This window comes from Pollachius pollachius, assembly GCF_949987615.1.
Source record: "Pollachius pollachius genome assembly, chromosome: 2".
NCBI lineage: Eukaryota > Metazoa > Chordata > Actinopteri > Gadiformes > Gadidae > Pollachius > Pollachius pollachius.
This window is the reverse complement of record NC_136935.1, coordinates 3,326,276-3,339,301: the sequence shown is the minus strand read 5'-3', so window position 1 is coordinate 3,339,301 and position 13,026 is coordinate 3,326,276. Positions and strand designations below refer to the sequence as shown.

Sequence of the window (13,026 nt, the reverse complement as noted above, 5' to 3'; positions counted from 1 at the left end):
CCCACAGGTAGATCTGCGTTATCAGGCAGTGATGCACACTAAGTATGATTTTAAAGATTTGATCCCTGCTGTAAAAGAAAAGGATAAAAAAGAGGATTATATTATAGAGCATTTTCTTTTACTGCGGTCAGCTAAATGACTGCAGAAAACCCCTTAACAGATCAATTAACAACCTTTCCAATAAAACATTTAATATGGAGACAATGCTCATTGTTTACATAATTAACCCAGCTTAGCTTTTTTGTTGGGTACATTAGCCCATGGGACGTTGTTGGCAACATATAATGGGCCTCATCAATCTATTGCATGTATGGGATGGAGAACAAGAATACAATGAACTACCTTCTCCCCTTTAGATCCACTTTGACCCAGGGGACCAGACGGCCCATAATCCCCTGTAATTAGAAGGCCAAGGAAGAGTCACAAACACAATGTGAAACACAAGGAAAGTCATAGCTGGATTAGAGCCGGTAATCATGAAGAGCAGTGACTGCGTTTGTGCGTTTGTGTGTCTGTGTGTGTGTCTGTGCTGCTTACTGGGAACCGGTTCTTCCTGTCACCCCTGGAAGTCCTGGAACTCCGGGGGTCCCCTGGAAGACATTATGCACCAAAGATTATGAATGATGTTTTCCTGGAGTACGATCAACATCTGCTGTAAGTGTAGCTGTTTTGTATTCACGCAAACGTTATCAATGAATTAAGGTCCCGACTAATGTCCCATGGCCCAACCTGGCTGGGTAAGGCGATTTGTAAGGCAATCTCAGAGAAGTGCTCATGATGACGACATTATAATGAGGATAATAATGGTGTCTTGGTAATGCCTCTATAACCACCATCATCGGGCAGCCCAATGGCCCACCTCCTGTCTGTGTATGAGCGGGCACAGCCAGTTCTTCTGCTCCAGTTGTTTCTTTGGCAAAGCTGCACAGAATATGAACCGGTGGACCGCACAGGCTCGGGCTGTCTCCGGGCGTGTCACGCTGGCCTCGTGGTCCTGATGCAAACCCCCAGCCACCAGGAGCGCAGCGTCTGATCCTCCCCATTGCACTGTGTGCTCGGGTCGCGGGGTCAAAGGTCGCGAGCTTGAACTCGGATGCGCGATCCCCGGTTGAGAGATGATTGGCCCGGCCCGACGACAGATTGCTCTTACGGCCTGCGGGGCCATCAACCCCCCCCCGCCTGTTACCAAACCCCAGGGCCGCTGTGACAGCGGATGACCTCCCAGAATGCCTTTCAGCATGGCTGGCCAGCCTCCAGACGCATTATGTGTCCTGGCAATGGAAGAAGGCTGGCCAGATGTGGCGATCAATACGACCGCTCTCCCGGCAAGGGACAGAGCCGAGCGGGTTGAATACCCCTGGGTGCCTGTCTCTGCCTGGCTACCCAGCAGCAGCTCAGCCCATCCAAAGGGTGGGTGGCCACAGTTGATAAGCCGGGAAGAGGAAGACGTCCAACCCCGCCCCCCCACATCATCGGCATTCCCAGCTCCGGCTCCGTCGCCCCGAACCAGTCACCCGGGAAGCAATGAATTGTGAGTGGTTATCCCTCCGCCAACCCCCCTCCCTGCGGTCCCATGAATCAACAGCACGGGGGGAACTGCTGAGACAATGTGTCATATAGCCGCCACGCTACAAACACGCGCCGCGCTGAGTGACTCGTCCCTGCCGTAACGGAGCTCATGCCCCCCCCCGCCCCCCATCCCCAACCAACCCCCCCTCTCACCCATGCCGTCATGTTGTAACATTATATGACATGCGTCCCGTGAATTACACGCTCCCGCGGTTCCGACCCGGAGGGGAACCGAAGCCCCCCGCCCCCTGCAGTCAGCCCGTTTAATGGAACTGACGCGGGCCACATAAAACGTCACGACCAAAGGACCGCCGCCAAAGCCTGCCCGGGCCGTTCCACGCCTTGAGTTTAAGTGGGAAAACGCTGGCTCTGTGCAAACTATGTACGGAGCAGTACTTTAACGGCGTATTTGCATGATTATAATGGATCTTGTGAGGGGATGGAGCCACAGGGTCGGCTCACTAAGTAAAGGACTCCCGTATTTGTTTACTCCGATGCAATACTGCAATCCCCTCTATATGGCTCAAACAAGTGCTCAGTATGCATGGCTGGATAAAACAGGAAACTAACAAAAGCGAGGGCTGTTTTTGTCACACCCCTGAGGAAATATATTACAAGCGGGAACAGTTGGTGCTTGTCTGGAACTCACAACTACCTCATCTCTGTCACTGCATCACACCCCACCAAAGACAATAGTGTTCAGGGAGGATCTGAACTAGCTGCTGATGGATTCTGGCCATCTCCCTGTCAGCTGAATAACAGCTGAGACAGCAGGCCGTCTGTCGATTTCCCCGTACCATTTACTTTGGAAAGCTGAGGCACATGGAACGGGAAATGAGCTTCTTGAATCTGGTGTCGGTCACCAACGTTTGTTGGGGAAATAATTGGAAGTCGCACTTATGCAAACATTTGGGAACACGCGGCAAGGACAATTTGATAGGACAGGGAGAGCCCAGCTTGTGAAGAGCCTAGCATGAAAGCCGTCCTTTAATGGGATGGATTTGAAAGTGAAATGGAGTATGATGGCGAGACGAACACAGTTCAGGTTGTGATTCGATAATTCAGGATTTGATGGTTGATAGTTGGATTACGATTGGGCTTCGGCTTAGTTTCAAATTGGATCAGGTCCCACTTCTGTGGCTACTGGTTAGGACGCCTCTTTGGACTTCAAAATAAAAGTTTTTGGTTTGCGAAGGAACTAAAATAGTATATTTAGATTTATATTTTATGTATATTTTTATGTATAAAAGTGTGATTGTTCATTCATGGTTTGTGAACAGTGCATAATATGAGCATGAAAACATTTTTTTTATGTTGTTTTTCTGAAAAAATAATATAATATAATAAACGTATGAAAGACGTCAAATACAGAAAGTCATAAGAGCCCTCTTAGTAGTAGAAATGGGGTTAACTGGGATAATGTTTCTTTCTCTCCCTATCGGTCTGTTGCACTCATTTAGGAAGTGGAGTATTCCTTATTCTGAGAGTCAAAGGATGTTAAAAAAAAACCTCAAGAACAGCAGAAAATAATGAATTGTTCATGTTTCATTTTCTGCATGAATTTACATTTTGAATTCACATTTCTGGTGCATTTTTCAAACTGACGCTTTAAGTTTGAACTTCACCTTTCCTACCAAGAGTCCACAATTGTTATGTGGCAAAACCACCTGCAATTGTATAAATCCATCCTTCCATTATATTTAAGGGAATTCTACTGAATCTAAAGTGAATCGAAGTTAGCAGAAGGAAGTAAGTTGTTGTATTTCTAATGCTGTCTTTTGAAAAAATGTAAAAGGAAAATAATCAAACCTCACATCAACCAAAGTGTATGGAGGCTCTGATAGCATCTGCTAGCAATAGCTTAATGAAACATTGCGCTCAATGATGCTGTGTATCTATCAATACATTTTCAGTTTATTTATTGGTGATTATTGTGTTGTTTCTTTATATGAAATGATTAATTAATTCATAATTTAGCTTTGAAATGCTTGTTTTCTGAAGACCTTTCATGACCAAAGCCTTGATTCTTGAATAATGTTCATTAATGTGTCTTTTATCTTTAACCATTGTTGTTAGTCGTTGAAATAATTCAGTCTTTTTAAATTGATATCCCTACGCGCACAGCAGGCTACATCTCAGAAATGTCTCTTAAACAACCGCACAAGAGAAGTTTACATTTTCATAAAGTTCATACATACCATGCAATACGCTGAACCCGCCACTAAATATCTCGGTAAAACGACCATCGTTGTGTTTTTTGATGTTAACAGTCTTGGTGCGTTTCACTCACCTCATCACCTTTATCCCCCGAGGGGCCAGGGAACCCCCTCTCTCCTTTGACCCCCTGTCGCACAGAGCAGCAATCGCAGGGAAGAAACAAGAACAAGAAAAGAAAAACACAGCCCGTAAACAATTCCACCCTTTTCTCTAATGGTCTCAAAGTGTGGGGTTGGTTCCAACAAAACTCCATAATCCCTGTTCACCTCTTAAGGAGTAAATGACTTGCAATTCCCATGGCCCATTTCACCGTGGTACAATGTGTTGCCATAGCAACACACTTCCGCAGGCCCCCCCCCCCCCCCCCGCACATGCAGTTAGATCCCGCGGAGGGGAACTATTCCTCCCGCCTGGTTTCAAGGACACATCTCGCACGTTGCCACGGGGAACTGTTGGACCACAGGCGGAGGACCGACAGGAGCAGAAAGAGACCCTGTCATCGGTAGTTCAAAGGGCCACCCACCTTCGGCCCCTCCTTCCCCGGGTTCCCCATGGCCCCCCTCACTCCTTGGTCGCCCTGGTTTGGACCGGAAGACATGTGGAACACACACACACACACACACACAGACACACACATAAACACACAGATCATTGAGTTTCCAGTGATGGCGTAGGCGTCGTCGCGGCGGTTTCTATCGACGTTGATGGCGGATCGGGCGAGCGAGTGCTTGCCTTTTCTCCCTCCACACCCTGTACTCCAGCAGCTCCTAGGGAGCCCTTCTCGCCCTTCTGCCCGGGCAGGCCGGGGACCCTGGTCTGGCAAACACTGCAGGCGTTCTACCAGAGACGGGCACAGACAGAGAGGGGAGTGAAGGCGGTGACACACACATATGATCTCGAGTCATGTCAAGTCAAGTCGTTATTGTCGCCAAAAGACGCAGATCGTCTGGCACTCGTTTAGGTGATGTTGGCTCACACTGGACAGTACAATGCCACACAGGACAAGGGAGACAACAAGTCTGACTGCACACACACCAAAGACATCACATTAATCCTAGACGCCTGCGTTGTTACCAGCGGGGAAACACAAGATCTCATCCGATGCTAGGGAGTCTGCTGCACTGCGTTGGGGACCCACTGCTCCCCTGAGGAGACTCTGGGAGGCTCCCCGTTTCGACTTACTGTCTGCAGCGCTGAAAACGGGCACGTCTTACGGAGAGTAACACCTTTCGTCGAGAGGGGAGCGACTGAACTTTGTCAAACTCGAGCGCATGTGACATTTAGGTGAAGAAATCACAACATCATCCATCTGTTCCAGACAGTGCTTTGATTCACCGGTCGATGCCATGTTTTAATATATATCACCAATACACTCTTTGTTTTATATCCGGTGTTGCATTAGAAACATTGCTAAGTGGACACACTACGTGCTGACAACTGACTAAATCAAGCAAAACTGTGATTCAATCATAGTCTTTTGGGTAGAAATCAGTGGGGTCTATGACTTTTAGTTCGCTTGCAGTTCGAAGAATGAACAACGGGCAGGTACTGTGTGTTCCAAAAGTGGGGAGTGCCTTAGGTGTAACGTGTGGTCCTTCAGGAAAGAGGTTTAAAGCCAATTTGTGGTTATTAATAAAATAACACCATGAAAGGTGCAGGGACGGTTGCCACTTGTCATTCTGACTTCCATCAAACCAAATGATTGCTCAAATATAGTTCTGTATATGCGATTTAATGATGCCTTTAATAAATATCACACTTTTCCTAGTTTTAATTAATTATGAAAATGTATTCTAATACGATTTTCAAGGTTAATTGTCAAACCTTGTTTTAAACGCCCTATCTGTTAACACCAAGATAAGATGGAGGCAAGTTTCTTAAAAAATAATTATGGACAGGATTTCAAATTCCACTTAATTCTCCTACCTAGAATAACTCATCAGAATATTGAAAAGGGGGAAGGATGTCACTTCAACCAAGTCGTAAACAATAATGATGATTGTGGACAACACTAACATTAATTTGGGGGCGTTCATAATTTAGGCCTGTCAGGGGGTAAGAGCAGGGGAAAACATCTTTCACCAGGAGGTGGACCTTTGATTAAATACGGTTGTTATTTATTATCATGGTTCTATTCAGCCAATTCAACACGAATTGGAGCCAAATTTAGGAAACAAAGGTCCTATTAAAAGGAACACATTTCTTGGAAACATTGATTTAAAACACCTTATTTTCCGGGGCAAGTATGCTGATTAGCATATTCGTCAATATTAATATTGATATGAATTTAAGTGCTGTCAAAACTATGGTGTTAATTTTCGCACTAATTTGAAATGTTTAACGCATCATTGGTTTTTTAGCTAATAAACACAGCTGGGCTTTGTTTACCCCCTGTGACAGCTGACCTATGTGTGCTACCAAACCGCTAGCGATTAGCGATCCTGGCTAAAGAATACACCTTTTTGTCTTCATGGCTATCAATCGATTTAATTATGCTATCGCACCATCAACCTGATGAATATTTACATCAACCTTATTAGGAACAGACAATCTGTGGTGTTATGATGAATAATTTAAACCAGTCTTTGAAATTATTGGGGCTGCTTAAGACATCGTTGTTGTTGCGATCTTAATAACCTGATGCATTCACAGGGAAGGACAAAACCGATGAGTGATGTAGGAACATTTTGAACAAAATTAATGCTAATGATAGTGAGCCCATTATACCAATTGGATTTAGAGCACAGCATCGAAGGTTAGGTATTATTATCCATCATATTGTTAAGAGGCTAAGCATGCATACAAACACACACTGTATACTTTGATTGTATATGCCAACTCACAAACAAACAACAAACCAACACAATACATCTGACAGCTGGCATTCATTCTAACCATTATTTTTGTGTCTTAATGCTAAATGCTAAATGATCATTATATTTAACATTTGAATATAATGACATGTTGTTTATGTGTGATGGGCCATCCAGACAGCGTTTCACAGACCTGTCTGCAATGGTCGGACTGGATGTCTTCAGATTGCGCAAAAATGTTTCATAAAAAAAAAAAGATTACTTTGAAGTTCACATTGCATTGATGTACGATGGATCCTTGACCCCCCCCCCCTTTCCCACACACCCCACATCAATCTACGATCAAATCAGTTATGAAAGCTAAGAATTCATCGCAAACGTGCAATTACCGCAATTATGTTGTACAATATGACTGTGATGTATGCTCCTCACTTTTCAGACAGCGGTAAGCAGGCCTCTGGTGTAGGGGCTATTTTACTGGCTTTTAGATATAAATACAAACAGAAAACAGTTCTTCAGAACCCCTGATGGAGGCACTAAAGGGCTTCTGGTTCATCGCTGCGCTAACGCTATCCACGAGATCGCTTGTGTGGGGGTACTTATCAAGAAAAAAACAGATCGATTCATTAGCCTCCTTCTGAAACCTAACACCTCTCTGTAGGCCGTTGTTTCTGCAACACCACTGTTATTTTATTAATGAGATGACAATATTACCTTTAGCAGGGCTCCCATATCTCCGACAATTGGTAAGGCAGTCTGTCAGAAGAAGAAGAAAAAACTATAAATACACATGTGTCTTATGGACACATTTCTAACGAGCTGCAAGTTCACCTTTCTCGTTAAGAATGTCTTTAACTTGTACCACAATATGCTGCACCTCAAGATCATGACATGTATTAGATGGTTTATAATGAAAATCTATTCAGAGAAAGACCTGCTAATTAATACAGGCAAGTGCTAAAAAGTCATAATTTCATTCAGTATTTGAATCACTGCCATTTAATATACATACATGCAGTCTTTTTTTTATCATTTAGTCATTACCACCCCCAACTCACACGAGAGCAAGACCAGAAATAGAAGAACAAGTTTCCACATTTTGCATTTAGAAAACTTTAAATGAGTTACGAACAAGTTCCCCTGTGCTTCGCTGTTGCACTCGCATACCGAACACACAATAGGGGATGAAAATTGACATTCACCCGGTTTTCACTCTGTGCCACATTCTGACTCCGACTACAGTCACCTTGCATGTTCAAAAGCACACAGCGTTACTGATTATGCGTGTGCGTGGATTTTGTACATCGCCCAATCGATTTGCATTAGCGTTCCACACACATGCTTATCATAGACCCAATGTGTTGCAGGTGTGTCCTAAATAGAATAAACCTGTTCCTTTCTAAAAACAGTGATTGCTGGTTTTCCCGGGATAATTGCCTCTTAAGTATTCCCGCCTTGCGCTCGCTGTCTCGCTCCGCAGGTTGATGTGGTTTTTAAGGTTACCTGCGCACGTCGGTTGAACATTTTTACATTTAAACCCCCCCCGGAAAAAAAAAGCCCCCATCCTGGTACGCGGCGATAAGCCTCTAGGAACAGGGGCCTACTCACCGGGACTCCGGGGGGTCCGGGGGAACCTGGGGTCCCTGATCTCCCAGGGGGGCCCTTTCAAAGAGGAAGAAGCAGATGACACGTACAGTTAAGGAGGGCCCTAGGCTATGACAACCCAGGAAGACTCGCTGTCATGGGCCCTTCTCCTAACGTACCCCAGCAGCGTCGCCCCCCTCCTAGCCACCTCACACCCACCCTGGCACCTGTCCTTTGAGCCGTACATGTGTCGACACGTACGGCTGCAGAGACACTCTGTCACTCTGAGGAAGAGTGAGAAAGGGAGACAGGATGGGAGGGAGAGAGAGAGAGTGGGAGGGTTGGAGGGAGGGAGAGAAGGAGGATGGGGGGGAGGGAGGGAGGGAGGGAGGGAGGGAGGGAGAGAGGGAGGGAGGGAGGGAGGGAGGATGGGAGAGGGGGAGGGAGAGGGGGAGGGAGGGAGGGAGGAAGTTAGGGAGGGAGTGTGAGAGGGAGGGAGGAAATGAGGGAGGGAGGAAGGATGGGAGGGAGGGAGGGAGGGAGGGAGGGAGGGAGGGCGATAGGGAGGGAGGGAGGATGGGAAAGAGAGAGAGGGAGGGAGGGAGGGAGGGGAGGGAGGGAGGGAGGGAGGGAGGGAGGATGGGAGAGGGGGAGGGAGGGAGATAGGGAGGGAGGGAGGATGGGAGAGGGGGAGGGAGGGAGGGAGGGAGGGAGGGAGGGAGGGAGGGAGGAAGGAAATGAGGGAGGGAGGAAGGATGGGAGGGAGGGAGGGAGTGCGAGAGGGAGGGAGGGAGGATGGGAGAGAGAGAGGGATGGAGGGAGGGAGGGAGGATGGGAGGGAGGGAGGATGGGAGAGGGGGAGGGAGGGAGATAGGGAGGGAGGGAGGCAGTGGAAACCCAGCTCAGACTGCTCACCTCTCTTCCTGGAGAACCGCTGGCTCCCGGTAAGCCTGGGATTCCTCGAGGGCCCTAAAATACAATCCCAGTCATGATTAAGATACTCGCGTTGATTCCATTGATTTGCTTTCTGCAGTACTCAACGAAACCCCCCGGACGCCCCCCCGCACTAGTGAACATCAGAAAACAAAGGTGCCGTTATCTCATTAACCTCCATCCTGGGTTGATACAGACATTTTTTTTCGTGTCATGGATCCAACATATAATTGCATCATTGCAGGTTTTTCTACTTTATTATTTTCCGCTCACATACCTCAATTCCCGGATTTCCTGAAGGTCCCATGGGCCCCTGAGAACACATCACAGATTCTGTTAACACCGCCAGGCCCCCCGAGCTTCGTGGAGCCAATAAAAGAATTGTGTTAGACACCTCTTGCTCTATTGATTCCCTGATACCGACAAGGGCCTGAATTTCACAAAATCAAAGACAACTCAACCACGCTTCCACCTGGAGACTTGGAATGCCGCGGGACGGACTACATGGGATGAAGCGCGCGTTCATGTTTAGTCAGCAAAGCACACACTTTTCTTGTGGTGGTTTCTTTTGTCATCAAACAGTTGTGGTCTGTAATAGTCCCATGACACTATTGCAGACCAGGTTGTTTCGTCAGGTATCTCTGGATCCTTCTCAAAGCCTAAAGCACACAGAGCTTCAGGGTTATATGTGTACCGCAAATAAATAGACAATCGTATTGTTTGGATGGCCAACAGCCAACAGAACCTGAAATGTTTTCCACCGGATTCATATAGGACTCAAGTGGTCTCTGGACGCGAAACATTCCTTGTTTTGCCTTAATTTGCATCGGTTCCTGACACGGCCTTATGCTTTGGGCTTAAGACAGAACGAGCGTCACAGCAACAGCTGATGCTTCTGAAGAAGACTTCGGGAAGTAGTCGAAACGTGTCAAGGTACAAACTGAGGAATACTAGTCTGTTTGCATGAACATACAAGTTAATCTATCAAGTTAGACTCAATTAACCTTTTTGAGTTATTAACCCATTTGTGCCGGCTGCTGGGCACAAATGGGTTAAGGCAGAACTAGTCGAAGGACGATATCATTAGGATGCGTGAGCCAAACTGATGCTGCTGTACTCACAGAGGGGCCGAGGACGCTCTCTCCAGGGTCACCCTTGTCCCCGTGGTCTCCAGGCAGGCCTGGGACTCCCCTCTCCCCCTGTCAGAGGACACACAGCACGCCACAATACTGGGACGGGGGGGGATAATGAGCGCAGTGAAGCCAATGCTGAGTAGAACCCGAGGCGGGAGCTAGATTACTGCATTATCATTAAGTATTAAAACAGAGCCGGAATGTACCTTCCACTTTTGGGTTTTTAATAGCTTCCAGACAACTTATAGACGTACATTCTGGGTCAGTGCATGAGCGAGATTCGCTCTTCCTTTTCTTTTGTTCGGCTGCGGATGCCGTATTGGATGGGCTTTATACTTGTCATGTGGAACAACAAGGCTCTTATTAAGTTCTTTCGTGTTGAAGGCTTGTTTTAATTTTTATAAAACCTCAAAAAGACGAGTTCATTTCAGGCGGTTAAGGCTTGTGGTTGTGAGCCAAGCCTCTTAGAAAATAGTACATTCAACGATCTGAAGTTTGGGGTGATTCTGTTGTACATGCAGCCAGTTAATTTAGATGATTTGAATACAAAGTTGACATCCTTCTGAAGAAGAATCCTACCTTAGGACCACGAGAGCCTCTGGATGAAGCAGCCCCATCACCCTGTAGAAAAAGAGTAAAGAAAGGATTTGACCAATTCATATTGATCTTTTAGCATACTATTAAGAAAGATCGATAGATAGATCAATAGATTGATAGATGGATAAGTCAATAGATAGACAGATCAGTAGATCGATCAATAGAAAGATCAATAGATAGAAAGATCGAAAGATTGATAGATAGGTAAATAGATAGATAGATAGATAGAAAGATCAATAGGTCGATCAATAGAGACATCGAAAGATAGATGGATAGGTAAAGAGATAAAAAGATCAATCGATAGATGGATCGATAGACAGATAGAGATAAAGATGTCGATTAATGTTAGAGCATTAAACAAGGCAACCAGCATAGTCCTACACACAGCTCATCCGACCAGGGCACTGCCCTGCATCACCCCTGGTTCGATCGGCGTCCTGACACTTTGATAGGTTCTCCGTCTAGAGCAGAACAAAACAATAACGCCAGGCTACACAGAAAGGCCTGGAAAGGATTAAAGGTACTGTAAGCAGTATTTACTACACACCTCAGATAGGACATTGATTTCCCTGGTCAGCATGTATTAGTGTTACACGTCCTAGATTGCACAATGTAAATGAGCTGCGAGGAAGTTTGAGATTCAACACGACGCAGCACTTTGGAAGTTTTCACTGAAAAAATCGGCTAAAAGTTGCTGAAACAACAGCGGTCGTTACGTAACAACGAGCTACGTTCAGGGGATCTCAGAGAGGGAGTTCACGGAAGATTATAAATGTGTCTTTTCCTTTGTGGTAATTACCGACGCCAATGTCTGGAGTGGCTGAGGCGCGTATCAGTACTTGTTTGCAAAATGAAAAACCCAAGACGGAACAACAGAGTGAGGCGAGATGAAGAGAGGAAGTGACAGTGTTCATTTCAAGGTGTATCGATGATGCAGAGCCGCAGAGTCATTAAACACACGGAGAAAGAGAGGAGCGGGCTCCTCTGCTTAGAGTCGTGACATCCTCTCTCGTCTCTCCTCTTGCTTGTACATATGAAAGACATTGCGGGGTGTGGGGGAAATCTCCTATCTCTCCCCCCCCCCCCCCCCCCACACACTTTGATCTGCCTCTCCTCTGAAGCACCCCGTACACAGAAAAAAGTGCTAGTTTTGCCAGGAACTCTCTTTTTAGATTTATGGGTGGAATTCCATTCTACGGCTCACGCTTTTCTGTCTGTCAACCTCCTGTCAGCCAGCAAGCCTTAGCCTGTTTCCAACAGCCCATCGAATATGGACTCTTGTTTCCCTCTCTCTCTCTCTCTCTCTCTCTCTGTCTCTCTTTGTCTTCCTTGCTCGTTTTCTCTCTCTCTCTCCCCCTCTCTCTCTCTCTCTTCCTCTCTCTCTCTCCCTCTCTCTCTCTCTCTCTCCCTCTCTCCATCACTCTCTTTCTCTCTATCGTTCTCGTTCTGTTTCTCGCTGGCGCTCCCTCTCATCTTTCTCGTTCTATTTCTCTCGTGCTCTCTCTCTCTCGCTCCCTCGTTCTCATTGTCTCTTTTCTTCTCTCTCTCACACAAAGACACACACGCATACACAAATACACACAAGTGAGCACAAAAGCGTTCCGCTGCCGTCTGTCTGTACCCAGCTCTCATGTTCCCAGCGCTATAGAGAACATTAAGGGTTTTAGCTTAAATACTTGTGCCTGAATGCAATCTTTTCCCCCCTGCACCAGAAACACGTTATCTCCTCCTTGATGACTGAGTCAGCTGTCATGGATAATGTTTATTTTAGCACTCATACACGCACAAACACACTCACACACACACACACAGAAACACAATAACCCTCTTAAAGAGTAGTGCAGATTGAGCAGACAAAGTGGTGTCAATCAACACAGCGACCATGGCTGCAAAGCGCTATGCTCCCTCTGTGTTTGGCAACGACGTAATGAACACTGCTTCATGTAAAGCCATGTTCATGGAAACACAAAGCGAGAGAGAGAGAGAGAGCGGGAGAGAGAGAGAGAGAGAGAGTCAACACCCCAAGCTTAACATGGCGAGTGAATAGACCATTACTCAGGCTTAGGTCATCCTATTGGTGGATTACTCAGCGAATCACATCTACATAATGCCCTGGCAGCGGTAGGCAGCTGAAGGAGCTGCTCTTGTTCCACATTCCTGCATCTCCTCCAGCTGTTTCT

The 13,026-nt window shown here is 46.4% G+C and overlaps 1 protein-coding gene and 1 long non-coding RNA gene across 2 annotated transcripts in view; both read right to left on the bottom strand.

Annotated features, from left to right (window-relative positions):
* Positions 1 to 398, bottom strand: part of LOC307091914 — a 2,858-nt gene extending 2,460 nt beyond the window's left edge. The window contains exon 1 of the long non-coding RNA XR_013812776.1: positions 343 to 398. This is a non-coding gene — a long non-coding RNA (uncharacterized lncRNA). The remainder of the gene's footprint in view (positions 1 to 342) is intronic.
* LOC307070523 (uncharacterized protein) overlaps positions 1 to 13,026 on the bottom strand; it is a 105,545-nt gene that overhangs the window by 20,228 nt on the left and 72,291 nt on the right. The window contains exons 25-35 of the mRNA XM_079729027.1: positions 10,829 to 10,870; positions 10,238 to 10,315; positions 9,394 to 9,429; positions 9,099 to 9,152; positions 8,208 to 8,261; positions 7,314 to 7,355; positions 4,519 to 4,623; positions 4,310 to 4,363; positions 3,860 to 3,913; positions 860 to 994; positions 538 to 590 (exon numbers count right to left, since the gene is read on the bottom strand). Of these exons, the coding sequence (XP_079585153.1) occupies positions 538 to 590; positions 860 to 994; positions 3,860 to 3,913; positions 4,310 to 4,363; positions 4,519 to 4,623; positions 7,314 to 7,355; positions 8,208 to 8,261; positions 9,099 to 9,152; positions 9,394 to 9,429; positions 10,238 to 10,315; positions 10,829 to 10,870 (707 nt within the window). The remainder of the gene's footprint in view (positions 1 to 537; positions 591 to 859; positions 995 to 3,859; positions 3,914 to 4,309; positions 4,364 to 4,518; positions 4,624 to 7,313; positions 7,356 to 8,207; positions 8,262 to 9,098; positions 9,153 to 9,393; positions 9,430 to 10,237; positions 10,316 to 10,828; positions 10,871 to 13,026) is intronic.